This window comes from Haliaeetus leucocephalus, unplaced genomic scaffold, assembly GCF_000737465.1.
Source record: "Haliaeetus leucocephalus isolate CR32 unplaced genomic scaffold, Haliaeetus_leucocephalus-4.0 Scaffold656, whole genome shotgun sequence".
In the NCBI taxonomy this organism is placed as follows: Eukaryota; Metazoa; Chordata; class Aves; order Accipitriformes; family Accipitridae; genus Haliaeetus; species Haliaeetus leucocephalus.
Genome location: NW_010973092.1, coordinates 17,204,202 through 17,229,358, shown reverse-complemented (window position 1 = coordinate 17,229,358; position 25,157 = coordinate 17,204,202). Strand labels below are relative to the sequence as shown.

Genomic DNA, 25,157 nt, shown 5'->3' with positions numbered 1-25,157 from the left:
ATTTGGGCAGAACTTTTATTGACCTTAATGAGAGCTGAGCTCAAGTAAGTTCTCAGACATAAAAGGCTGAGAACAGTATGAGTGAGATTTTTACACAACTGGCAATGGGCATTTCTGACCTAGGATGTGAGTGAAGCTGAGGGTGAGGGTACGGCATCGATTCACATACTTTCATAGATTATTTTTTTTTTACATCCACAAGTAACATGCAGTAATTCAAGTAAAACTGCCATCGAAGTTGGTAAGATTTTTGGTTTTAGTAAGTTTTGAATCAAAACTTGCATCATAGTTTAGGCAAAGATTTTGTGCTGTGAACTAGATGGAAAAATGTTTCCACCCAAAAAAACCTCCCAAGTAACATAAACACCTTTTTTCTCAACCCTATCCATTCTTTATTTATGGTCCAGCTATCAGTAAAAGGACCTTTATTGCCTTATACAGCACAACTAAGTAGACTGCTTCTTCATGTGTTTTTTCTATTGGTTATATGTATTTTAGATTACTGATTTTTGTATACTGTAAAGACAAACAGGTTTCAGTGAGCAAATCTATTAGTGTGTACTGAGAAGAAAGATGACTGTTATTGATGGAGTACCTTGCAGTGTTTTCTATAAAAATTACTATGATTTTTGTCTTTCCTCTGAAAAAAAACCCCACACCATGATAAATTGTGTTCTTGGTGGTAAAAGATTAATGACTCTAGATGGGGATGCAGCATGAAACTGAATGGCAGCAGCCCAAAACAAGCTGTTGTTCTTTGTGTATCTCTGCAAGCAATATGCTGAGCTAAACCTTCTCTTTATGGGGAAAATAAAATAAAGATAACTTCATTTGCAGTCAGGTTTTCTTGGGCATGCTTGTTAAAGTCTTCAATCACTTATGACTCAAGCCACAAAATTTATAACCAGAACTGAAATTATGACATACTTTTATCTAAGCTTTTGGATTGTGTCCATCATAGTAACAAGATAATTAGTCAGTAATATTCATATTTAAAGAAACTAGAAATGAAAATGCATAAATATAATTTAAAAAGAAAAGTAGACTGCAGAAACAGATCACTATAAATCTGTACCCAATTTGCCGTTATTTTCTTCTGCTTTTATTAATAGGCTAGAGAAATTAATGTTTTGTATGTGCATGCATGCCTTGAACAATAGTACAGGCTATTGGATGAGGCAAACACCATCTGATGTAATTTATGAAAGGTCATAGCTAAGAAGAGCAACAATGGAGAACACAGTACCTGGTGATGTTGAGAATAATATTTTGTGTGAGTTCTTATCTTGGGGGTCCTTTCCTTGAGGCATTAGGCTGTTTTTTCCTTGGTCTCCAGTTCTACGAGTATATCAAAACCACATGGAAAAGACATAAACCTGACTTATGAAGGAGGAGAGCAGGGATTGTACAGCTTCAGAACAAGGATTTCAGCTGGATGAAAGCTAATTCTATTCAAAAGCTCAATAGAGAAGATATGCTTTCCTGTAGAGTTTCCAGATGGCGATGAGATGCATTGAACTCGACTCACTGTCTGCTCACATGAGACAGGGGGAATGTCTAATGGTTTAGAAGAATCTTAGTTTGTAAATCAATCCAGAGAACAGACATCCTTGGCACCTGTTCTGCTCAAGTTGTCCCTTTGAATCACGGCTGCTTCAGACTTGGCATTTAGCAGGAATTTTCATGTTTGCATTTTGAGGAATATGTTTCATGCCAGGATTTAACGCAGCACGTTTCTGTGCAGAAAGGTCCATGAGGTATGAAGCTTCATCATTCAAAGTCTGACTATCGAGCAGTGCTTTGTGTTATCCAGAGATGAGCCTGCACAATCCCACTGGGATGGCAATGCTTAGTAACTTGTCAGTGTCCTTACTGGCTGTGGGATTCTCCCTGTCTAGTTTTTACATCTTTTGCTCAGTCTATGAGAAAAGAAATTTTATTTTAAATCCTTTTGTAAGTGTGCATCTTTTTTCTCAAAGGGTTCTTGTTTCAGGATCCTGATACTTTCATGCAGTTTGTTTAATATATTTAGTATATGTCAATGGTCAGAAAGATGGTTTTGTGGAAGAAAGCGCAGTGAATTAGGGGTTTGTTAAGGAAGCAATGTGAGAGATTTTATCCAGACCTGGTCTTTGACGTTTGAGAAGTGACAAGGATGCACAGAAAGTGTGAGCTCTGTGGGAGTAGAGGTACTCAGCCAGTGTCAGGATCATACCCATGAGTAGTTAAACTTAGGTGGGCTTAGTATTTTGACATGAAGGAAAGGACCAGTTCTGAAGTCATAAAATTCTGAGGTTGTCCTGAAGCAATCTTTGTGTTTTCCACATTCATTTGGATTCTACAAAATATCATAAAGGGGACTTTCAGGATGGACCTGGCATGAGAAAAAATGTGATTGTTCAGTAAATTAAGAGAAGAAAGGGAAGTGCTTTTTGTATGAGGATAGGAGAGGGGAGTGGTTAGCAGGAATGGGGAAGAAAACCTGAGATGTTTGAAGTTTCATCAGTCTTAAATGGTAGAGGAACATCAAGAAGGTAATGTCAAGAGGACACATTCAGAGATGCAGATGGGCTAAATAGAACTGTATTTGATTAATTAAATAAAACTGTGAAGACAAAATTATGCAGCATAGTAAAAATAAAAAATAATTTAAAAAAAGCAAACCTAGAAAACTTCATTCTGCATATTGTTTCCTTCAGTTTTTATTTCAGCTCCCCACCATCTTTTTAGATAGTATTTAGCAAGGAGAACTTGCCTTCTTTTTTTAATTCGTCATCAAGGCACTTTTCCCAGATGCTATTTCCTCCCTGTACCAAATGACTCAAGCTTTTACTGATAATGACGGAGCAACATCTGCAAAGCTTATGAGTGGTCATAGGAAGGAGATTCTGTGCAACAGGTAGATAATGTGCATAATTCTTTTTAAAAGGAGAATTGGAAGCATTATAGCATGAAATGAAGGAACAGCAGGGAAAGGGGCATGTTTTTGCCTGGGGCTGTGAGACAGGCAAAGTTGTTGAATATACTGTCAAATATGTTTAAGCCTCAGATTGCAATAGATACTATTTCCCCTGTATTTCTGCCTTCTATTTAATGTGATGCACCAAAATAATAATAAACCTCCCCCTTGCTCAACTCTCTCCCCACAGCTATAGCATCTGAGACTAAAAAAGGTTTTTCTTGAGAGAGAAATTGGAGGAATAGGCTGTGACTAATTCTCTCTCTCTTCTGTTTAGAAAAGGAAAATAGTGTCATTTTCAGTGGTAACAGTGAAATTCTGACGATCATTTTCTTCTTGGCTGCATCTGCCCACTATGGCCACCTAAGGATCCAATGGTACTTGCCAGCCTTAGGTCACTGGAGGCTCCCATTCTTAGTAGGAATGGGGGGGGAGAGAACAACAAAAATCTTCTGTCCAGTAGCATTTGATCAAGTTCACTACACAGCAGTTTTATTTTCTAAAGCAGCACTGGGCTTTAGGAGGGGGAAATGAATCTATGAGCAGATTGTGTTGTCTCTGCGGTAGCTTATTGTCACTTCAAGAGTTGGCAGGATCCTTGATTGCTGTGTGACACTGTGTATGAAATGGCTTTTGCAGAGAGCTGCCCTTGTATTCAGCTGTATATCTTTTTTTTTCCCTGTGATGTGTTTGCATTTTTCAGTATATTGTGTATTTCAAAAGCTGTGAAAGTTCCACCTACCATACTATTTCTGATGATGATCAAAGTGTATGTATAGCTACGAGCATCAGATCATGAAAGCTTTTTATCTTCTAATTCTTAGAAATAAGAATCTTAGAAATAAGGTTACTATTTGAAATACTGTGAAGTAAACCTGTCTTCCTGCTTCCTTTTGAGTTGGGCCATACATGTATCTAACTGACTTTAATTAGTTACTTCAGTTCCAGATAGTGCTGTACAAATCAAAAGCACATGGAATAATAGGAGGAGGACAATGAACCATCTGCTAGCACAATTCTCTCCTTTTTGGTCTTGTTAACCCAACCCAAATCAAAGTCAGCCTCTGTCGTACATATGGATCCAGAGCTTGCATATTTAGGGCTAGTGTCATATCTCTTGTGTTATCCCCTGTTATTAGAGAGTAATGTAGTTGCTGTTTGTTCACTCATAATTTCTGAAGGCATTTGATAAAACCTCTTCTTATTAATTGCAGTTTTCCTCCTAATTCTTTATGTGTCTTTTCTAGTCTCTGTCTTCATACATATTCACCTTTCTTGGATTACCTGTCTACTTTGGAACAGAGCTCATATTACTTGTGATCACCTGTAATTTCCTTCTCTCTTCTCTGCATTGTTTCAGCCTTAGAAGCATAGAACTGCAGTGGATGGAGTGTTCCCAGTCAGAACGCAGGCTACACATCAGGGCTTTTTGTCCAGTCCCTACGGTAGTTCATACGTTTCCTGTCCCTTGGTCTCCCTAGGTTATCCACTTCTCTGCTCTTAGTGACATGTAAACACTATTTAAGCTCCTTGAGCTCTCAAAATGAAAGATGCAATGTACTGTTACTCCTCAACCAGCACTTAAAAGTCATGAAAGGCAAGTGAATTTAATCCAGATCTTATATAATTTATCTGATTGAAATACTCTCCAGTTGTTCCTGTAATTTGCCAGTCACTCTGATGACAACTTTGCAAATTCCTTCAGTATTTGTAAGCAAATAGTCATTTACAGACTGTGTATTCATATTCCTGCCCTTAGCATTTTCTATCTGATGAAAAGCACTGATATCCACCTGCTCTTGTCTGCCTTGTTACAGTGCTGCAGCGACGTGCTCGGGCATTCGCGATTATGCCTGCCCTTAGCGTACTGGTCTCCAGCAGCTCCTGCCTGAGCAGGCACCAAGCCCTAACAGCTCATAGGTTTGTCCACGCTGGAGATGACAGTGGTGGGGATTGGCAGTCCTGCACAGGATGCTCTAGGCCTGGTCACGTTTGTGGGAAATCTTGTCTGAGGCCAAGCTCCAGAACTTTTGCCCACCAGGGCTTTTGCTTGAGCAGAGTGAGGGAAAGGAATATGAAGCATTGCCTATGATCTGGACAACTGGAAAATTAACCCCATTCAGACTTCTTTCTGCGGATTTTTTTTGTGTGTTTTGCTTTGGTTTTATTCAGTTAAATGCTGCGTGTTCTACTTTTTTTCCCTTGAAAGACACAAAGACACAGCAAAAGTACCTTCAGAAACTCTGGAAATAGCGAAACGGAGGATACCCATTTTTTGTGCATAAGAATAATTCTATCTGAATGGAAGTTTGTTTAACAGCAACAAATCACCTGCAGATTAAATCCTAGACTGAATTCATAATTATGAACCTGAAGTCTTCACTGTACACTGTAAATGAGTGTATTTGAGCTTTGGTTTGCATAAAGTTTTTCTGAAGTTGAAGTCATTAGAGAGCACAACACGACTGCTATGACTAATAGTAATGGAGCTTAATTCCCTGGTACTGTAGAAATGTTCCTGTTGAAAAAGTAATTTGGCTGTACTATATACTGATTGTAGCCCTCCCTTTTCTGTAAATCTTTGATAGTAATTCAGATTTATGTCAATATTTGTGTCAGTTACTCTAACCCTTCACTAGCTCATGATGAACACTGCGGTGAAGGTTTCCTGCACTGCAGTAGGGGGAAAGTAGGCAGAATGGAAACCATTTTACTCAAGGAAGCATAAGCTTAACATAGAGCAGGTGGTTCTGTTTGGCACAGAGTATGGTTCTTAATTGGAAAGTAAATTGACGTGTCCCCATTAAAAAGTTTATTTTAAGGCTGTGCCTCATTTTATTTTTAAGTTGAAGTAGTCTTCAAAAAAACTAAACATCTGAACTGCTTTGTTACTAGCCAACATCCTTATCTGCAATTATAGTAAAGAGGCAATGAAAAGAGGGAGAATTAATGTTTAGTCACAGATACATCCATATCACTTAGGCATCCAAATAACATAGTTGTCCTAGATTCTCCATGTAGGCAGAGTACAGAGCTATATAGACACCTCACTTGAGATCTGAGTTGTCCTCTGGAGGTGTCTTCATTAGCTATAGCAGAAAGCTGAGTGATTACTCTTGTAACTCAGATAGATACCTCAAAAACTAAGGTAGGACAAAGTTTGTTCTCTTCTCTCATATTGCCATTGCGTGTGTTGAGATTAAACTGAACGACACTTACCAGAGATGCAAAGTTAGCACTTTTTTGTGTGTACAGCGGTCACTTGAATAGGATAAAGAAAATAATTGGAGAGGCATTGGCATGAAGAGAGCTAGTCAGCTAAAACCAGTGCAAGAATGTTTGAGCCTGCAATTGGACAATAAATTTTCATCTGACTATTCTGAGACTGCAGCAGCCTCCTGAGGTGTTACAGCTTGATGGGACTGTTAAAAATAGTGTCCTATTTGCAGATTCTTAGCAAACTGTGGATTCAGTGACTGATACACAAACAGGTCTTGGATTACCACAGATGAAATAACACTAAGAGCAAACCCTACAATGCTGCTTGGATGTAGAGTATATCTAAAGGGTAGGGGTTTTCATGAAAACTGGCAAAGATCTGGAGATATGATCATTTCTTTTTCAACTTTTTTTTTTTAAATGTAGTTTACAAAATAGTGTGCTTCCCTCTTTTTTTTCTATTCTATTTTTCAAAAAAAAAATGGGGTGGGGGGGAGGAGGCTATATTCCTGCATATTTTTGTAATAGTGTGCAACAATCAGAAAGGCCAGGATGTGCCTGTGGAGTGTTTTAGCTCTCATGTATTCTGGGGACATAAATTAAGGTTTTGGCAGACTTTGTGTGCTGGTACCTCTTGTTCATTGTAGTTGATCATTAGCTTAGGCAGTTATTGTAAGTGGTGTTTAATTAGTGCAGCAGAGGAATAGAGACTTGTTCAAAATATTCTCTAGGGGTTTCTCAGGAAGACGTTTGCAGGGCTCTGACTGCATTTGTTTCCAGTAGGATTGAAAGAGTTCATTGACACTGAAATTACTGAGTTTATTACAGATATTCCATTTAATACTGAAAATCAGTATATAATATAAAAGCCTTTGGAAGATATGAACCATTACTTCTCACTGCTGAACAGAGTACTGTGGATGAATTTATTTGAAGAGCCAATGCCAGAATTGCTGCATTATTAAACCAGTGTAGGAAGAAGGATATGGAACTCTGCATTCTTCTTCACTAGTACCATACAAAATTATTGGCAGGAATGCTAGTTATAGGTATAATTGCTAAATAAATGAGGTGGATTCTAGGGTTATGCATACTTTGAATGAATCATGGAAGAAAATTAATGCCTCTTTGTGCCATGTTGCATGAGTCACAAAAGAAAATTAATAATCTAATTTTTGTATCAGTTAGGACTCTGGCTAGTTTGGCAGCTTGTGGGGATTGAAGGTTTATTGTGTTAGGTTCCCCTAAAAAGCTGCTTTAGTTTCTTTCTTAGAGTCTAAAGATAGACAGTAAATCAAATTGTCTTACTTTCACTGCTGCATGCAAACCCACAGTATGAGGTGACTAAGTTAACACTGTACTTATTTTCTGGAGTTCTCGAGTAATTGTGTGTTGACTTTCTGCATAATAATGCTGGTTCCTAGCAAAATGGTGAAGCAGAGGCCCTTGCTGTATTATGTGTCATCTCTGCTCAAGTACTTGTGTTGTTCTCCATGTAGGCAATGAATAATCTGCTTGATGCTGACTTTGTTCTTTGGGCAATGCAAACCCCTTACTAAGGAAAGTGGTATTTTTTTTAAAAGCACAAACATTGACCTTCACTGAAGTCCAGCAAAATGTTCTGAGCAGTTGCAGAGGACAGTCACTTCCTCTCTCATTCGTGAAGCCTGTGAGAACATTGGAGATGTGACTTTCAAAAGCACTCTTCACTGGCATAGCTCTGCAGGCATTAAAGTCAATGGGAGTTTTATTTCAGTGGGAGCAGTCAAGCCAGAACTGAATGCCCTACATTATATGTCAAAGTTGCAGGAATGAGTTACAAGAAGTAAAGCTGTTTGAAATAATCTAGGATGTTGGAAAGAGAGAATGCTTCCACCAGCAAATGATTTACAAAACCCAATAAATATTATGCCAAGAAACAGAACAACAAAATACTCCTGTTTGCCTTAACACGTCTGTAGCAGCATCTGTGTGCTACCTTGCTGTAAAGTGCAGTTGAAATAAATAAAAAAAAGCAGCGGTAATTACAGATTGTCAGTGTAAGTGCCACCAGCATGAAAGGCCACTGGGAGCTGAAAGCAGGCTCAAAAGGAGCTTGGGGAGCATTTAATGCCAGAGCTTGGCCATCAGCTCAGAATCTACTATTAATATGAGCTGCGGTATTTCAAAACTGCATTTAAATAAATGCAATTTGGACCAAACCAAAATGGCATTTATACTGAAAGGAGACACTGGGAGAGAGTAAGTAGCTAATAAAGAGCAGTGTAGATCGGGCATTCAGTATGTGGTGGAAGTTGTACATCCTTCCTGGAAGGAGCTGTTTGCAGTCCTTTGGTAGTATTTTCTATCATATTAGTTCTGTCTCTGAATTCGCCTGGGCTCTGTTCTTGTACACTAACCCCAATTGTGCTCCAGGGTGTTCCTGCAGTTGTAGCGTAAAGGATGACCTCTTGTATCCAGCACCTTTTTGCATGGGTGGAGTGGAGAGCAGCTCTCCGTGAACCTTCAGCTTGTGCTTCTCCATGCTGCTTCCTCTCAACGCTCTCCTCTCTTTGGCGCTGCCTAACTCTGACTCTGGCTGTTCATGGGGTTTTCCTTTGTGCTTGATCTAACCATGTGGTAGAACAATACAAATTGAACATGGTTCTGTCAAGCACCATGGAAGGCTGCATACTCCCTGCCGCATGGCATGCTGGGATACTTCTGCTGTTTTCAGAAGCACCAAAAGGTGAGAGATTCCCCCTTTTCTCACAGGAAAAATGAAAAAAGGTGAAGTGTTGCTTAACCAGTCTCCCGGGCACTGCAGAGGGGAGCCCTAGTGATGTTTTCGACAGACTTTCCAGAGGGCTTGCATGCAGAATAATCATTTCTAAGTCATTAATCTGTTTAATTGCTCTTAGAATGAAGGAGTTAGGCATCCTGTTGATTAATATGATTCAAGGGTGATTCCAGCCATACCTACAGAGATGAAAAATCATTTTTGACTTCTTACTTATAAATAATGTAAGCTACATCCCTCTATTTGAGCTGTCCAGTGAGCCCTTCTACTTGAGGTACACTTTGGATGCTGTTTCTGTAACAAGATGCCTGCTACTTAATGTAACTTTGGACCTGATCTGAGCAATCTTAATGTGCTGGCATTTTATTATGAAGGTCTATACTGCAAAAGAACTGCAGAAGAGTCTGCAAAGCATTACCTTTTATCTCTCAAAATTATATGGGTAACATGGCCTGTATGAAAACAGTATTATCCAATAGTTCCATAGCATAAAGCTGAGTCAGCATACCCAAATGGGCCATTTTAGCTTTGACAGCTTAGATAAGATCTTTAACATATTTCTGCCTAACTTCCTGCTGCCCCCACCCCCCAACCCTGATGTAAAGTAGAGATAATTACACCTATTCATAAGTGACTTTGAGAGCCTCATATAGAAGTTTCCTTATACAGAAATACTGCCTCATCTTGCAGATTTGTTACATATCTGTTGTGGAGACATCAGAAGGACATCTGAGATTCTTAGATTTTGCCTGTCATTAGTGATAAGAATTAATACTAGCAATGTGAAATCATGACAAACAATGTACCTCCTTTTTTTCCTGAAAGCCTATGAGAATTTCAATCTAGTGGTTACAAGAAGAAGTGATTGTCGGGATTCCTGGGTTTTTGTCCAAGTTTTAGACCAAGTGATCTCTGTGATCATGTTTTTGTTGCCAAATTTGAGGATGCATCTTTTCTAGAATGAATTTATCAGCTCAGCATCCAAGCCCCTCTTGAGACAGCTTGATTTTTTCCAGAACAGTTCATCCAGCACTCCTTTTAAGTACTTTAGGCAAAGCTAAGTTTTAAAAACTGAAATCAGATTTGCCAAACAATGCTTAAAAAGAAGAATAGGACAAAAAGGTATTTGTCTCAGTTGCTTAATTTCTCCATGTGGGTATTAGAAAGGCACCTAAAATTTTTGAGCACTTGGAAATGTGGTGTTTCTTTATCTCAATATTGCTGTTTTGTAGAATTACATAAGTGTTTGTTTTATGATACTGAGGAATTGTAATATCCTGGTACCTAATAGTGGTATCACATAGGTTCTGAAATGAAAATGTTATCAGACTAACTAGCAATTCAGATAAACAGAGTTGCCCTCAGTTAAACACAGGCCTTGCTGTTGCCTTGGCTACTCATTTTATAGCATACTTAATTCTTTTTAATTTTGGAAATTCCTAGAAACTCCTAAGTCATGTTTTACATTCAGCCAAGCTTCACAGATTTGTCAGCTACAGTGCACACATGCTTTCAGGTATAATAATATGACCAAATGGCTGGTCTGGAATAGTAAAATGAAGCCAAGTGTTTCTTCTGTGCCTGTCCTGCATTTCTTTTCCATGGCTTTCCACAGGTTATTTTATAGTGTGCCAGAAGTACTGCATGCATGTGATGGTTAATTGTACTTCCTGAATCCTGTCATGTTCGCTCAGAGCCCTGCAGTAGTCCACTGATAAAGCCCTGTGTGTAGAAACAGATATACGCACTTAAATAGTTCTGCAAGCAGATGGCTGAATTTCACATTAGTATCCCAGATGGGCATATCTTAATAGAGCAGCCACCTGTCCAAGTGATCTCAAGGCTCAGGTCAAAATAGTAAATTTTATCTAGTCTTTGGCAGGTGATTCCTGCTGTCTCACAGTCTAATGGATGACCAAGTACTTACTGAGCATATACATGCTATTGATTACTTTTGACTCAGTGCTTACCTGGGTAACTCTTATTTAAACTAATTTAGAAGAAAAAAAACAGAAGAGGAAAAAAAAAGAGAGAGAAAGAAAGAAAAGTACTAAGGTGATGTTTGCTCCCTTCCTCTCCTGTTGAGCTGAGAGGGCTTCCCCCTGTTGCAAGCATGGAGGCAGTGGACTGATGCCCAGGCAAGATCAACTTCTTATAGCTGATGCAGTGTGGAAAGTTGTATGCCATCAAGAGAGTGAGACTGCTAAATCAAAATGTGGTAAATATTCTTTCTTTCTTTTGCCAGAAAGCTCGAGAGAAAACCAAAAATTGATTTTCACCCTCTAATGTTACACACCCCTTTTTCTCCTTCATAAAGCATTCCACTTACTTTCTCATCCTTCTTTTTTCCCATAGGAAGATGAATCTCTTGTATCCACCAGTAGACTAAAAATTATGCTTAATAAATTTTTACCCTGTGTAACTTCATGACATTTGTGATTATTCTTTCAAAGAAAGCTTTTACAATGAAAATTAGAAGTGCTTCTTCAAGGGTTAATTTGGGGATTTCCAAGACACTTTCTGATCACTGAAAAATTTCAGTGGGTTTTTCAAGGCGTACTGTAATTGTAGAAGTTTTAATAAACTCTGGTCCTGATAACTGTTCAACTTTGGCATTATTTCCAAGGAATCATAAACAACCCAATGTACTGTGTCATAGACCTAAGAAAGAATAGCTGTATGTTCTTGTAATCAAACCATAATACGCTCGTCACTTGACATTGTAGTCTGACTACCAAGCCTGCAATTTTTAGGACTGGAAATCAGATGGGGTTTTTTGAAAGGATAAGAGTTTAAATGATGGCCATGTGGGGAAAGGCTTAGACTGTATTTTTATAATATTTTAAAATGTGCAGTGGTCCTAATATTTTAAATGCTGTAGTGTCAAGCTACAATACGGAAGCAAAGTCTCACCTTAGAGGTACAATTTACAATAATCATGATAACAAAGTATTTAGCACCACAGAAGTGGTAATGTACAAAGCCGCATGTGATGTTTCTCATAATCTAGTTTGGAATTACAAAACTAAACCGAAGTGTGTCTGTGGAATCAAAATGTTAGATTGCCTGCAGAATTGCTTGCTTTCACTGCATCACCCTGTGGAGGTAATGTGTAACATAAATTAAAATAATAGTGGATTTAGGTGACTTCTTTTTTCTTCCAGAAAATAGCATGCAGTCATAAAATGAGCAGTGGTGTATTTATCAGTCTGGGAAGGGGAAGCAGGTGATGAATGTCATCAAGTCTCTAAAAAAAAATTTCAGCTCAGGTTTAAGTTTTTATTGACATTTTCAGGTTCTTAAAAGCTGAACTTGCTCAGATCATTCCTGAGAAAGACTTGCAATTGACTTTTAAAACTCTGGAAAAGTTAAAAAATACTTCTTGGTAGTTATGATCACATAGCATTACACAAGGTTCCTGAGACAATTCTGGTGCTTCCATCATGAAATATGAAGTGAGTGGGCAGGTATTGCATGGTGGGATCTTGGCAACACTTTGCTTACATACACATTTATTAATACTCCTAGTTCCTTGAAGCACAGAGATCAAGTTTCCAACCTGCTGTTATTAAAAGAGAAAAAAACAAACCTGAAAAGGACAGATTAGTTCACTGAACCTAATTGGAAAAGCATTTCATTAGAACGGGTCAAAAACCTAGTCAAAGAAGTCTGTTAATCATGGTATAATGGTACATTAGGGAGTGCTTCTCACTAAGTATGGTCTACCCATTCCTTAATTAAAATGAAAATGATTTAAACTGCTATTACTTTCCTTTGTTGTTTGTTTAACATAGTTAATAAAGGTATCTAGTTGTTGGAAAATTGACAAGGTTCTTTCATAAAAGATTTCTCTCAAAAATAGTTCTAATAGCTGAGATCTGAAAATTTCAGGCTTTTTAATGACATCTTTAAAAATCCTTTGTCATTTGAATGCACCAAGATAGCTCCTGCTTTCAGGAGATCCCTTTTCCCTGTTGCTGGACTACGTTCCAAATGGGAAAAAGTGACTTTGCTGGAGCTCATTTGAAGCAGACTCCAGCAGCTAACTAGACGTGCTTCAAAAAATACCTTTAACAGGTAGGCTTGTTAGACAAGGAATTAATCTATCAAGGGAAGAGTGGAAAAACAGAGGCTAGTCTTGGGACTAATTTGAAAAATTGCTGAACAAAATTTTTTGGCAGGTATTAAAATTGTGTGCAGGAGCTGGGAGCTGACAGGAGGCGGTGTTGAGAATAGATTCCATAAAATCTCTGATAGCTGCAGTTATCAGGAACTGTTTGATGAAATATATTTTCCTTTTATTGCAGGGTCAGAGGATTACAGAAGTAAATTCACCGGGAAGTGTTTCATGGACCTTGTCTGTCCTGAGAAGTGTCGCTGCGAGGGAACAATTGTAGACTGCTCTAACCAAAAACTCATCCGATTACCCAGTCACCTTCCTGAATATACTACTGATCTGTAAGTGCTGGCTCTCCAAGATGTGCTCAGCAGGGCATGTTGGTTTTCCTGGTTTTTAAAGGCTGTAAAAGGGACTCAGACCAATTCAAGGCACCTTCTACTTTAATCCCTGTGTGAAAAAGGGGAAGTTAATTTTATTTCAAAGGAGCACCACAACTCTCTTATTTCCTTAGCATTCATGCCAACTGTGGGGATGAGAAAGGAGCCACGGCCCTGTGCATCAGCTGCCTGTGTGTGTCTTCTTGAAGTGTTGACCTGTTATGTGGCCCAAGCTGCATGGTTCCTTTCCATTCTACCTTTGAGTCCTTTGTCTTTGCATCTGGTCATTTTTATTTAAGAAATGGATTAACCCTTTTTGAGTTAAATCTGTGATCAGGAGCTCATTCCATCTCAGCAGTGCCTGCTATTTGGATGAAGTGGCTCTCACTAAAACTAATGTATTGTTAAGCTATAAGTGATTTTATGAAATTTATTTGCTTTTAGAGATTCTTCAAAATTAGAAACATAATATACTGCTAAAGAGAGTATGAGAAAACATGTTTATTACTTAGTAACTGAAGAATCTGGTTCTTTTGTTATATTAGTAGCCCCTTCAAACACAATTCTCTTTTTGTGTTAGTATTCTATTTACGGTACTTCAGATACTCTGTTTAAATCCCCACAAAAATTGTTGATCTGAAGTTAAGATAGAAAAATATGAGAGAGCCATATCCAGAAACACAGCAAAGTTTCTACATAGAATAATGGAGCTACATGTAATCAGGGAAACAGTTTTGCACCCAAGCCTGCCAAGACAGTGGCCTTTGCATTAATTTTGAAGACCAGTAGACTTTGATGGGAAAGGACCTGAAATGAGGTCCCTTCTGTTTACATGGACCACATCTCCAATTGCATGTCTTCTGTAGCAGAATGCGTGAGGGAGGTTTAATCACACAAACAAGGCTGTGTAATGGTTAAGGTTAATAATCCCTTATCCTGTGCACTGGAAGAAGGCAGCATTCTGACACTGTCCTTTGGCATTATGCTCTTAAAGGCATCCTAAGCTTTTACTGTAGATACTCTTCTGTGTTCCTTTTCCTTCAAAGCTAAACTCTTTTCACTCTAGGAGTCTGCGAGAGATGGCAGATAGTGTCTTGCTCAACAAAGGTCATAGTTCTCTGTGTGGCAGCCCTGTAAGTCACAGACATATATCTATAGACATCTGTGAAGTATTAAATGCCTCTTTGTTTATTCCTATCAGGCGTCTGAATGACAATGATATTTCTGTTTTGGAAGCTATCGGACTCTTCAAGAAATTGCCCAACCTCAGAAAAATGTAAGTTTGCGTTACTTGCTTGTTAGAATACATGCTGCCTTGGATTATAAAGAAGGAGGAAGGGATTATTTTTTTATAGTTTAGTACTGCAGTAGCAGAAATCGCTTTTTTAATGTGAATTTAAGGAAACTGAATGAGTTGCCTGTTAAGTGGACAGGCCCAGTTAAACCACAGTGACAGATGGAGATCCCTAGGCTGACATTTCAGTATTCTTTAGGCTATATTTCTTAAAGTCTTCAACTCATGGAGACTGAACAGAATTCTGTCCTGTAATTTATTCAGATGTATGCTTATTGTTAGAGATGGCTACAAAGTTTAGCATTTTGGTTTTGTCTTTTGAATGTATTGTGCAATTCCAACTAGTGTGATTGTTTCAAATAGTCAAGGGAAAAAAATATTACAAGTTATAGATGATGGCAGCTTCTTTTGATTATTACTGTTTTAGAGAGGAGAATCAATTAGCTAATTTAGAGATCAGTCATTCAAATATATCCGTATAATTCTGTTAACAGCCTGAGTGCTGGCACTGTACAAAGTATACATTTAATAAGAGCTGTGTTTTGGAAAGAGGATAATATGTTAGATACCTCCTGATAGTATTCTAAATGGATCTTTCTGAAGTTATTGAAAGTTTTAATAATTGGCCCCCTTGCTAATGTCTCGTCTAAGTGTTTATTTTCAGAAAGATTTTATTGCTAGAGTCAAGGTAATTTAGGGAAACCAACCAACCAGGCTTTTTGTTCTGCATTCATTTCACATGGTTTCTGCCATCTGGATCTTCCTAGCCATTTGAATCCGTGTAAGATCTCGGGGGCTTTGGAGGCAACTGTAGTGGGATTCTTACGTCAGTTATATTTCTGCAAGAGTTTCAGATGCAGCACTGCAGGTTTGGGAGCGGGGGTTGTATTTGTGCAAGTACAGGCCACCAGGTTTGGGGAATTAATCATATACATTAGCCTCGTACTTTATGAATCCGTAAGTTGTAGCTACAGTGCACTTAGAAAAAGTCATTGACATTGTTGAAGTTCTCTGTTGTCTATGTAAGTAGATAGTAAACGGGAATGAAAAATGCATGGTATATAAAAGTACAAACAAATTGAAAAGCATGTGTCCTCATCAAACCTTCAGGATTTATGTTTTGAAAACTGGAGAGGTGTGATAGCTGGAATAATGTCTTTCATTTTATTTAAAACGTATTGTAGGCAAGTTATGGTGCTGTCCTTCCTGTTCCCATTAATCACTCGGGGGGGAGGGATGCCTCGAAAGGGCTGTGTTGTTATGCATAAATGCAGCATGAAACAGTTACGAGAGGTTTTTTTAAGCATTTGTTTCCTGTGAAACAAAAAATCTTTCTGCTCTGTTCTTGGTAGGCAGTGAGAACTGAGGTGTACAGGTGCAGTTCAAACAGATGGCAAAAAGAAGTTGTGCCCTACACCTCTTAAAAAGTGTCTTTCATATGGATTTTTAGTGGCAGCCTCCAAGCAGAGGCTCTTTAGGTAATATTTGTAGTTGAGCTAATTTCTTTTGTTCTACCTGATGTTGTAAAGAAGTATCTCAATTTGAGTAAAGGGATTGTCTGAAAAGGGTGGGGGTTTGTATAAGCAGAGCAACATTTCAACCATAACCTTAGTATCTTGATCCTTTAAAAGCCAGATTAGACTTCTTTTTTTCTAATTCTCCTAGGTCCATTTTGTGAAGGGAAGGGGTTACCAGGAAAAAAACAAACAAGCAAGCAAACACTCTTTTCCTTCTATGTTATTATTTGGCCTTTACTACATATCCTTCTGCTAATAATAGACACCTCTCCATCATGCAAGAAGGGAAATGTAGGTAAATACCAGTGGATGGGATTGCTGCTGCTAATGGTCCTAATGCAGCAGCTGTGTGTGTGTGGCAGGAATGTGGTGCATGTGGTCTTCATTAAGTCTTACTGCTGCTATTAAATTAAGGAGGAATAATATTGATCAAATCCCCATTTTTCAGTGCCTGTAAGGGACAAGAAATTTTACTGTTATTTGTTTGGCAATATTGACTCTGTCTCATCATATTCCTTGTCTGTTCAAGTGTTAAAGGAAAACAGCAGGTGGAAAAATCTGTCTGGAAATTGCATTGCTTCCTAGGCTTAAGAAAACAGTTCAGAGCTTTGCAGTGGCAGACCATTAGCCTAAATCACCTTTTTTTTCTTTTTTTCTTTGTTTAATCTCTGTAATTCTTTTTCTTCTGAAATGAATCTGAATATCTGGAATCTGGATATCTGAATGGGCATTTGAATCATTGCCCTCTGATTGTCCTTCACTTCAGTTTAAGACTAGTGACGGATCTGTGTCAAGGAAATTTGCAAAGAGACTACTTTAAGAGTACTGCAGTTCCACTGTGGCTAGTAAAGCTCCAGCATAATTCCAGAGAGAGAAGAATTAGCTCTTCCTTCCTTTTGATGGGTGTTTCATCTTGGTGCCTCCTCATCTAACATTATGCTTAAGTGTAGCTTTGGTTTATAACATAAACACTCTGAGGTGGTCTGTAAATTGGACCTTGAGGAGGTTTCAGATTTTACTTGCATTCTAGGTGTATGCTCACATTTTCTGTTTTGTCACTCAAACTCCGTCAGTTGTCTGTGTCTGTGTGTGTGTTGTGGTGTATCACAGCCTCTTGGGTTTTCGAATAAGATTCCAAAGGGAAGTAGTCATAGATTTGGCATTGACATAGTAGGGTTACTCCAGTGTGTATATGTGAAAATAGTCTTTAATTATGTATTCACATAATAATTTTCAGTTGCACGATTGTCCCAATCCCTTGCTAGGTTCCTCGTCTCCTGATTCAGTGCGGTTTCTGTTCTCACCATGTTTTGCTTCAGTGTAAGGCCAGTGTCCTGTCCCTCTTCTCTCTACCTCTCTCTAGCCACTGACAAAACTCCTACTCTTCTCACTCAGGCTCCCTTCCTAGCCCTCACGCACAGTTACTCCGCTGCATTGCCTTGAGCTGTTTTTATAGCCTTCACAGATCTCTCTGGGGCCCCCTTTCTATCCAGCCAAGGACATTACTTCTTAATACTACCTGGGATTGGTAGAATAGTAACTTGGATAAAGAAATGTGCCCAGTCCCACACTTTGCAGAGTCTGTAGCTCAGTGTCGTGCACTGTCTTGAGAGACATTGGAAGGTGTCATCTGAAAAAGAATCTGCAGTCAAAAAAATCTCTGGAAAATTAGCTCCTAAAATTCACATTTTCCAAAATATTTGCCTTGCAGTCTCCTTGGACTGTGGCAGGAATCTTAAATCTCTTTGTTAAAGACTAAGAATTCAGCCAAATCCTAACAGATTCTCACAGGGAAGATGTATCCTTTGAATAAAACACCTACATCATAGTTACCAATTAACAAATTTGAAATCAGAATTTGAGTGCTTTGAGCTTTTCACAAAAAGATTATCAGAGTTTTGAGATATGAGAAAAATAAAAATAAAATGTATCTACCTCTAAACATGAAAAGGATATCTGACAGTTCATTCTTTTCAATCTTACCAATGTTATAAAGTAAACATTAAAAAAAAAGAGAGACGTGTCAGAACCCCTTTGCAATAGGTGGTACCGCCAACCTCACCTCTAATATAAAATTAGCTTTTGGGGTGTAATTTGTCTGTAAATATTCCTTCTAGGCTGAATCTTATTGTATGATGTGTCAGCCCAGGATTTAATACATTTTAATGCACAACAAAATTGAAATCTTCATATAGAAATTTAAAGGTCATAGATCCATATGCAAAGTTATGCCACATTTTATTTAGGAATTAAATTGCTGAGATTACCCTGCTGGTTTTGAAAAGGTTAACATGTCTGCATATGCCTTTTTTTTTTTTTTTTTAAATCAACTTCAATAATTAGCTGCAAGATCCCATATACGTAATGCTGTTTTCATAACCTGCATTTTAATCCATCTTTATGTTTAATGCTTTTTACAGTAGAATAAAAAGGTTGATGTAGATTCCTGTAGACAGATCTAACTGGGTCCAGAAGTAATTTACTGGGTTCTCCAGTGGGTTTTGCAAAATGCCCAGAACGCTGTGATGCTTTCATTGCATTCTTACCATATTACCTCACCTGATCTTGCAAGTGTAAAGGGATGACTTGTCTGTGAAAACTAAAGTCACATTACAGTGACTTCCAGGCTCCGAGAACTGTGTTGCTAGTATTTTTCAATTTGAATCTGCTTGAAGTGCAGGAGAAATACAAGGGTGTGTTTCTGAGCTCCATAAGAGTGGGAGCAGCTCCATGACTTGGGTTTTGGGGGATATCCTATCCCTGCGAGATAGAAAGGCTCCACGTCCTGCTGCCCTCCAGCCCTGGGAGCTGGAAGCTTCTGCCTTTCACAGAGGAGTATGTTGCCAGTGGGAGATGATCTCACTCAACACAGCAAGATCTCGCATCAGGCTGGGGTGAGAGGCAACACTACCATTCACAGAGGTAAGGTTTTGACTTTTGTGGAAGGGAGCAGTTCTTTGCTCGCAGCAACTACCAAATTCAGCATGAAGCAAACACTGGGTATCCCATGACTCCCTGGGACTACCTCAAGTTGTTAATCAGTGAAAAAACCCTCCAGTGCTTGGGGACTCCCAGGGCAGTGGGAGCCTGGAGGGGTCTTCTGGCCATGGCAGACAGGTTCAAGCTCCAAAATCCCGTGGGTACTTAACTCAGTGGGAGCACGGAGATATACTTGCTTGCTGAAAATGGGATGCTGACCCACAGGGAGAAGCTGCAGCTCCCAGATGTCAGCTCCAGAGCCTGCCCACTCCCCGGTGCGTACAGGAAATCAGTGGGAATGGCCATTCCTACTGAGGTCCCGACAGCTGTTTCTGCAGAGAAAAAATTGGCAATGAGCTCACATTCAAAATAAAAAGGTGAGCTGCCATACTTTATGCACTGCTGGGGAGAAAGGGGACTGACCTTTTTTCTCAGGGAACAAGAACAGTAAAAAATACTTACGTCAAAACCTGAAAGGGACATCTAACAGTTCATTCTGTTAAATCTTGCCAAAGTTACAAAGTGAACATAAAATATGGTCTTATAATAGGAAGTGTCAGGCTGTCTCAGCAATAGCTGGTACTGCTGACCCCACCTCTAGTATATAATTGCCTTTGGAGGCTTAATTTGTCTGTAAATATTTCACCTACATTGAATTGTATGGAGTGTTAGCCCAGGATTTAACACATTTTACATGCAAAATGAAATTGAATCATGACAACGTTTGCAGACCAGAAGTCAGTTTCAAAACAAAATCTCAAGTTTCTTGGGGACGTAAAAGTAGTTTGTGTCCTTGGAAACAGCTGTTACCTGCTGTTCTTTTCCCTAAGCATAAATTTTGCCATGGCAATTGAGGTTGCAGTCATCTGTTACTTGTTATACAGAAATGGACTTTATTTTCTGGAAATAATATTGTAGACAGTGTTGTGGTACATGGCATTTGGGCTTGTCATCTGCCTCCCTTTTTTTCCAGTGAGGCCATCCGTCTGCTCTGCTGAATGAATGTAGGAGTGTCACTGGGTGTACTTCACTGTCTGTCTGTAGTATTTAAGACTTTCAGTGCCATCCTGCTGCTGAGAACAAGACACTCTATAAAAGCCAGACAGACTGCTGGTAAAAGCTGTAAAACCTTCTCAGCCTCCTGCAGAAGAATGCAAACAGCATTGGGATTTTCCTTCTAACATATACTTAAAAATTCCAAACATGTCACCAACCGACAGAAATATTTTTAGGGAAACCCCCACTCAGAACAGGCTGTTTGTATGATAAAACTACAAGGTTCAAGGTGAGACCAAGCAGAGCCTTTGTAGTTGGACTGCACTCTGGTGGTTGCTCTTGTGGGAAGGTGTGTCAGTAACACAGCGATAAATAGCATGCTGGAATGTTAAAATTGATCCAGCAGGTATAGCAGGGTGAGTGGTTCTGTTAAGCCTGAATAGACTCCAGCTTGTTCTGTGTTGAAGTTATAAGATCAACAGAAATAATATTATTCTAAACTTTAGCCATAAAGTAAGTAAAATCTGACTGAAAAGTGAGCTGTGTGAACAATGTCACCTTGATAGCTTCTTAGATCTGTTAATTTCCTATTCACAGTCCCACATAAAGTAAACCCAGGCTTTCTGAAAATTTCCTTTGACCTCTTGCCCAACATAAAAGTCTGGAAATAGGATTAAACATTATCACCAGGGTAAATCACGGAGTCCTTATGGAAACAATAACATTTCTTGAGTGACCAGGTTGACTATAGGTTCGCATTTGGGTCTTGCCAGAGGGCATAGGTATCTTGGGAAATAGTCAAGACTCATTTTCTTTTCCACCATCTTCCAGTATTTCAAGAAGAATTCCTTACAGAAGCTTAGCGTTCCAAGAGGATGGGGCTTTTCTGTAATGGGAGTTTGCTGTAAAGGCTGTCAGAAGTTTTTTTCTGATTATAAAAAAATAATTCCTTGTCAAGTGCTATGATCATATATGAAAGATTCTTTTAGTGCTGGGAAGGATGGAGTAGAGCTCTCCGAGTTGCAGAGCAGGCAAATGTTTCACTGCTTTCATTTTTCAAGGCTTATATCAGCTGATTATTTTTGCTGGTAATTCTAGACTGAAAAGTATGTAATTTCTCATGTTTATTTTTCTAGTAGGTCAGACTTTAAGGAGAATACATTTCTCTCTTTTTTTAGTGAATGAGTGCTGTCATCTACCATTTTTGTTTGTTTATTTCATTCTGATATGGGAAGCTTTAATTCAGGAAGACAAATAAAGAAATCCAGGTTGGCAGAACATCTACTTTAACAATACTCCAAGTGGAACTGCAGGGCAGTGTCGTCTTTACCTATTTATTATTGTAACGTTTGTCTTTTCTCTGCCTTGCAACTTTGGTTTCACCAGAGCATTTAATCTTGGATTTTCAAATCTTTTGCATGGGAAAGGTATATATAAATGGCTTCTTCTGAAACTGCTAGTATATTTTTGGATAATTTCGTGTTGTTGAAATGATCAGGCACTATTAACTCAAATGAGTGAGGTTCCCTATCTGCAGAAGTTCTTTGGCAGCAATTAAAATTCAGATGGTCTGGATTGTATAAGGGTTCCAACTCCTTTGCAAATTATGGCCAGCCTTTTTCTCCAATATTTGCCCTTTTTTGCCTTAAGCATCCAGTAATCCGTTAAAATTGCACCCATGCTTTAATATATGTGACTAAATATCTTTTAGATGATAAACACTTACTAAAAAAACTTTGTAACTACAAATATAGGTCAGTTTGCAATTTGTGAATTGAAAGTCAACCTCTTTGTGTATTATAGTAACTCACCCTCCCTTCCCACAAACATTTTCTTATTTATTTTTGTGCAAATATGCATCACGGCATGATCTTTACCAGGAGAGGGATCATTGAGAGCATTTATTTATGCCAGCATTCAAAAGAGATGCTGAGCTATAAACATTTCCACTAGAGAAATAGCTGAGCCCCAAAATTAAATGCATATGTCAGAATATCCTTCCTTGACTTGCTTTGACACTGAACATAAACTCTTCATGTGAGTGTTAGCACAAAGCACTAAACTTCTGGAAAGCAAAATCTGCGTGTAAGTATTTCTATATGTTTTTATGTTATTTTTGGCTGATTGCTAGCATACTCCTTTTCTTTCTGATCACAGAATGCACAAGAGGTGATGGGCCACATGCTGTAGGGCCCACTATCTGACAGTTGTTCAGCGGACATAAACCAGCATACTCAAGTTTCCCACATGAAACATGTCTCCAAGACTTAATTTTTTTTTTTTTTTTTTTTTTTTTTTAATTATGTGATGACGTCTGCAAAGAGCAAGACCCACATTATTTCTATCTGAGGCCAAGCTGTCCTGTTGCCATATCTTCTGTCAACTTTTATCCCAACAAGATTGCCTGTTCTTCTGAGCAGAGTAGCCCAGGTGTTAATCTGATACCTTGTCATTTGTTTTATATCACCTGGAATTGGATTTTGAAACTATTACTCATGCTGTGTGTGTACCGGGATCATTTCTGGAATAATGTGCTATTCAGTATGAGTAATAGTGTTGGAATTTGGCGTCTTCTTGGGAGCAAGAGCATATCTTTTACTTTCCCTTTTTTGTTGTAGACAGTAAAACAAAGAATAGTGTTTCCTGTCATAAACCTAAACAAATAGGATTATCCATCATAATCTATACAGGGCATCATAGAAGATACTTGAAGGACTGAGGCCCAAGGTTTTAATGTGCTTAAGGCCTTTTATATAAATGTTTTAAATAATTAAATGCCATTTATTTTTATGCATCTCTAATGGCATTTTATCATTCAGAAGTTTTCACTGGGTTTTTCACAAATATGAAATATTCACAAGATTAATTTTGCATTTCATCAGAACTTCATTTGACTTTGTAGATTGAAGTTTTCCAATGTTGATCTATAAGCAAACACCTTGAGACTGTATAGGCAGAGTAAATATTTAGAAAATAATGCTGTATATTGCAGTAGCTGTGAATTGAGAATTAAGTGATACTCATTTCGAGTGGTGTGTTAAATTTATGTGCCTGGAAGTTCATGAGTGCACATACTAAAATTTGTATCAGATATATGCAGTCACACAGTTTTGTATGTTATTCCAGTGTTGAGTTTAAAGAGAGTAAAGGTCCTGGTACACTATAAAAAAGTGGTCCATATTTCAATGTGTGGTACCTATTTCAATAACAGTAACATTAACCGATTCTTGCCAGACGAGCACCCGGTCCCAAGCATGGTCCATAACTTCATGGACATAAATCAGATGTTAGAAACCCCCACTTTTTGTATCCCTGAGACCCTTATAAGCAAGAAGGACATGAGGTGTAAGAGCTGGTAATTCTGTTAATTTAAATACTCTTGATATATCTGATATAATTGTGGTTTTGATGAGTGAAGGGGAGCTATTTGTAAGTACAGTAGGTATACTTTTGCACTTCTGTATGCTCTCCTTGCTGAAAGAATGTCTCTCTAGATAACCACTAAAAGGCACATATTCTTCCTATCTTCCTCCTTCCAGTGTGATGACATATGTTTGGAATAAAACGCTAATAATTTTCTTATTGTGACTGGTTGTGTTCTTCCAGAAATCTAAGCAACAATAAGATCAAGGAGATCCGAGAAGGCACATTTGATGGAGCTTCAGGAGTGCAGGAACTGATTCTGACAGAGAATCAACTGGAATCAGTGCATGGACGAATGTTTAGAGGCCTCACAGGGCTAAAGACATTGTAAGTGCAAAGACCTGTCTTTCTCTGTTCCTCTGTAAGTTGAGTGAGAGTGGTCAAGTTGAGCAATGCCTGCTAAAATATCTCTTACTAGACAACAAGCTCTAAGGCAGGGTCTTGTATCACTGTCATGAAGTCTTCAATATATTTCTAGTCCTGGATAGGTTTGAGATTTATCTGCTATTTCTGTGAAAAAACAGATTTTCAAGAATTTCAGGAGTAACATGATGGTGAACCTGTCATGGGTCAAATTTGGGCACTTTTAATCATTTAATGCTTTCGTTATTTCCTATGGAAACAAGGCATTTAGGAACATGTTTGCTATCTATCAGTCCATCCTCCTGCTCCGCCTCCACCCAAATTGGAATTGTTGGTCTGCTCAAACCAAGCCTCAGAGTAGGCTATGAGCCTAAAAGATTTTTAATATCCTACGAACTATATGAAATCAATAGGTAGGGAGAGGAGAATGACTCAAGTTACTGCTGCCACCAAAACAGGTATAGCTAAACAACTTTAAGGCAGGCATAACCAAGCTGTCACAGGTCCTGCTGACAGAAGGTAGCTGGCCACATACTCTGCACCAGGTGTAGTTGCTCATGAGCACAGGCATGGCTTTGGACCAGCCACAGCATAGTCTTTCTTGCCCGCACTGAGTACCATAAAAATTATATGTGGGTATACTATTAATGTGGTCATGTTTGGGGAGAGTGTGAAGGAGATGTAGAGTCCAAATGCATAAGAAATCAGTTTGGAATTACTTCTGTGCTTAGACAACAGTTTTAATTTATTTCTGAGAACTAACACTTAAACTTATAGTACCTAACACTGATTTATTTTTGTGTTAAAAGTTATACTGGAAGAAGGATCACAGACAAGATTTCAAGATGGTGTCTAATCCACCCCATCCACCATCCTGAGAAGCAGTCAGGGACTAGGTTTCTGGTGTCAGCAAAGATTCATGCCAGATGATATGTATGAGCTATATATGAAAAACACCTCTCTTGCCTAGTCTTCCCTGCTGTAGAAAGAAAGCACTTGACTAGGTGGACGCTGTCAGTCCATAGACTCTAGGAATCAAAATGCAATTTAAAATCTGCAATTTATTAATCAGTAGCAGATACTTCTTATGTTGCAAAGTATCATGGCACAATTACTTCAGTCCTTACTCAA

The 25,157-nt window shown here is 38.5% G+C and overlaps 1 protein-coding gene across 4 annotated transcripts in view; it reads left to right on the top strand.

The window, feature by feature from the left end:
• Nucleotides 1–25,157, top strand: part of SLIT3 (slit homolog 3 (Drosophila)) — a 531,488-nt gene that overhangs the window by 392,345 nt on the left and 113,986 nt on the right. For all 4 annotated transcript variants that reach the window (XM_010579134.1, XM_010579133.1, XM_010579136.1 and 1 more), the window contains exons 15-17: nucleotides 13,265–13,415; nucleotides 14,656–14,730; nucleotides 23,847–23,990. In XM_010579134.1, coding sequence (XP_010577436.1) covers nucleotides 13,265–13,415; nucleotides 14,656–14,730; nucleotides 23,847–23,990 — 370 coding nt within the window. The remainder of the gene's footprint in view (nucleotides 1–13,264; nucleotides 13,416–14,655; nucleotides 14,731–23,846; nucleotides 23,991–25,157) is intronic.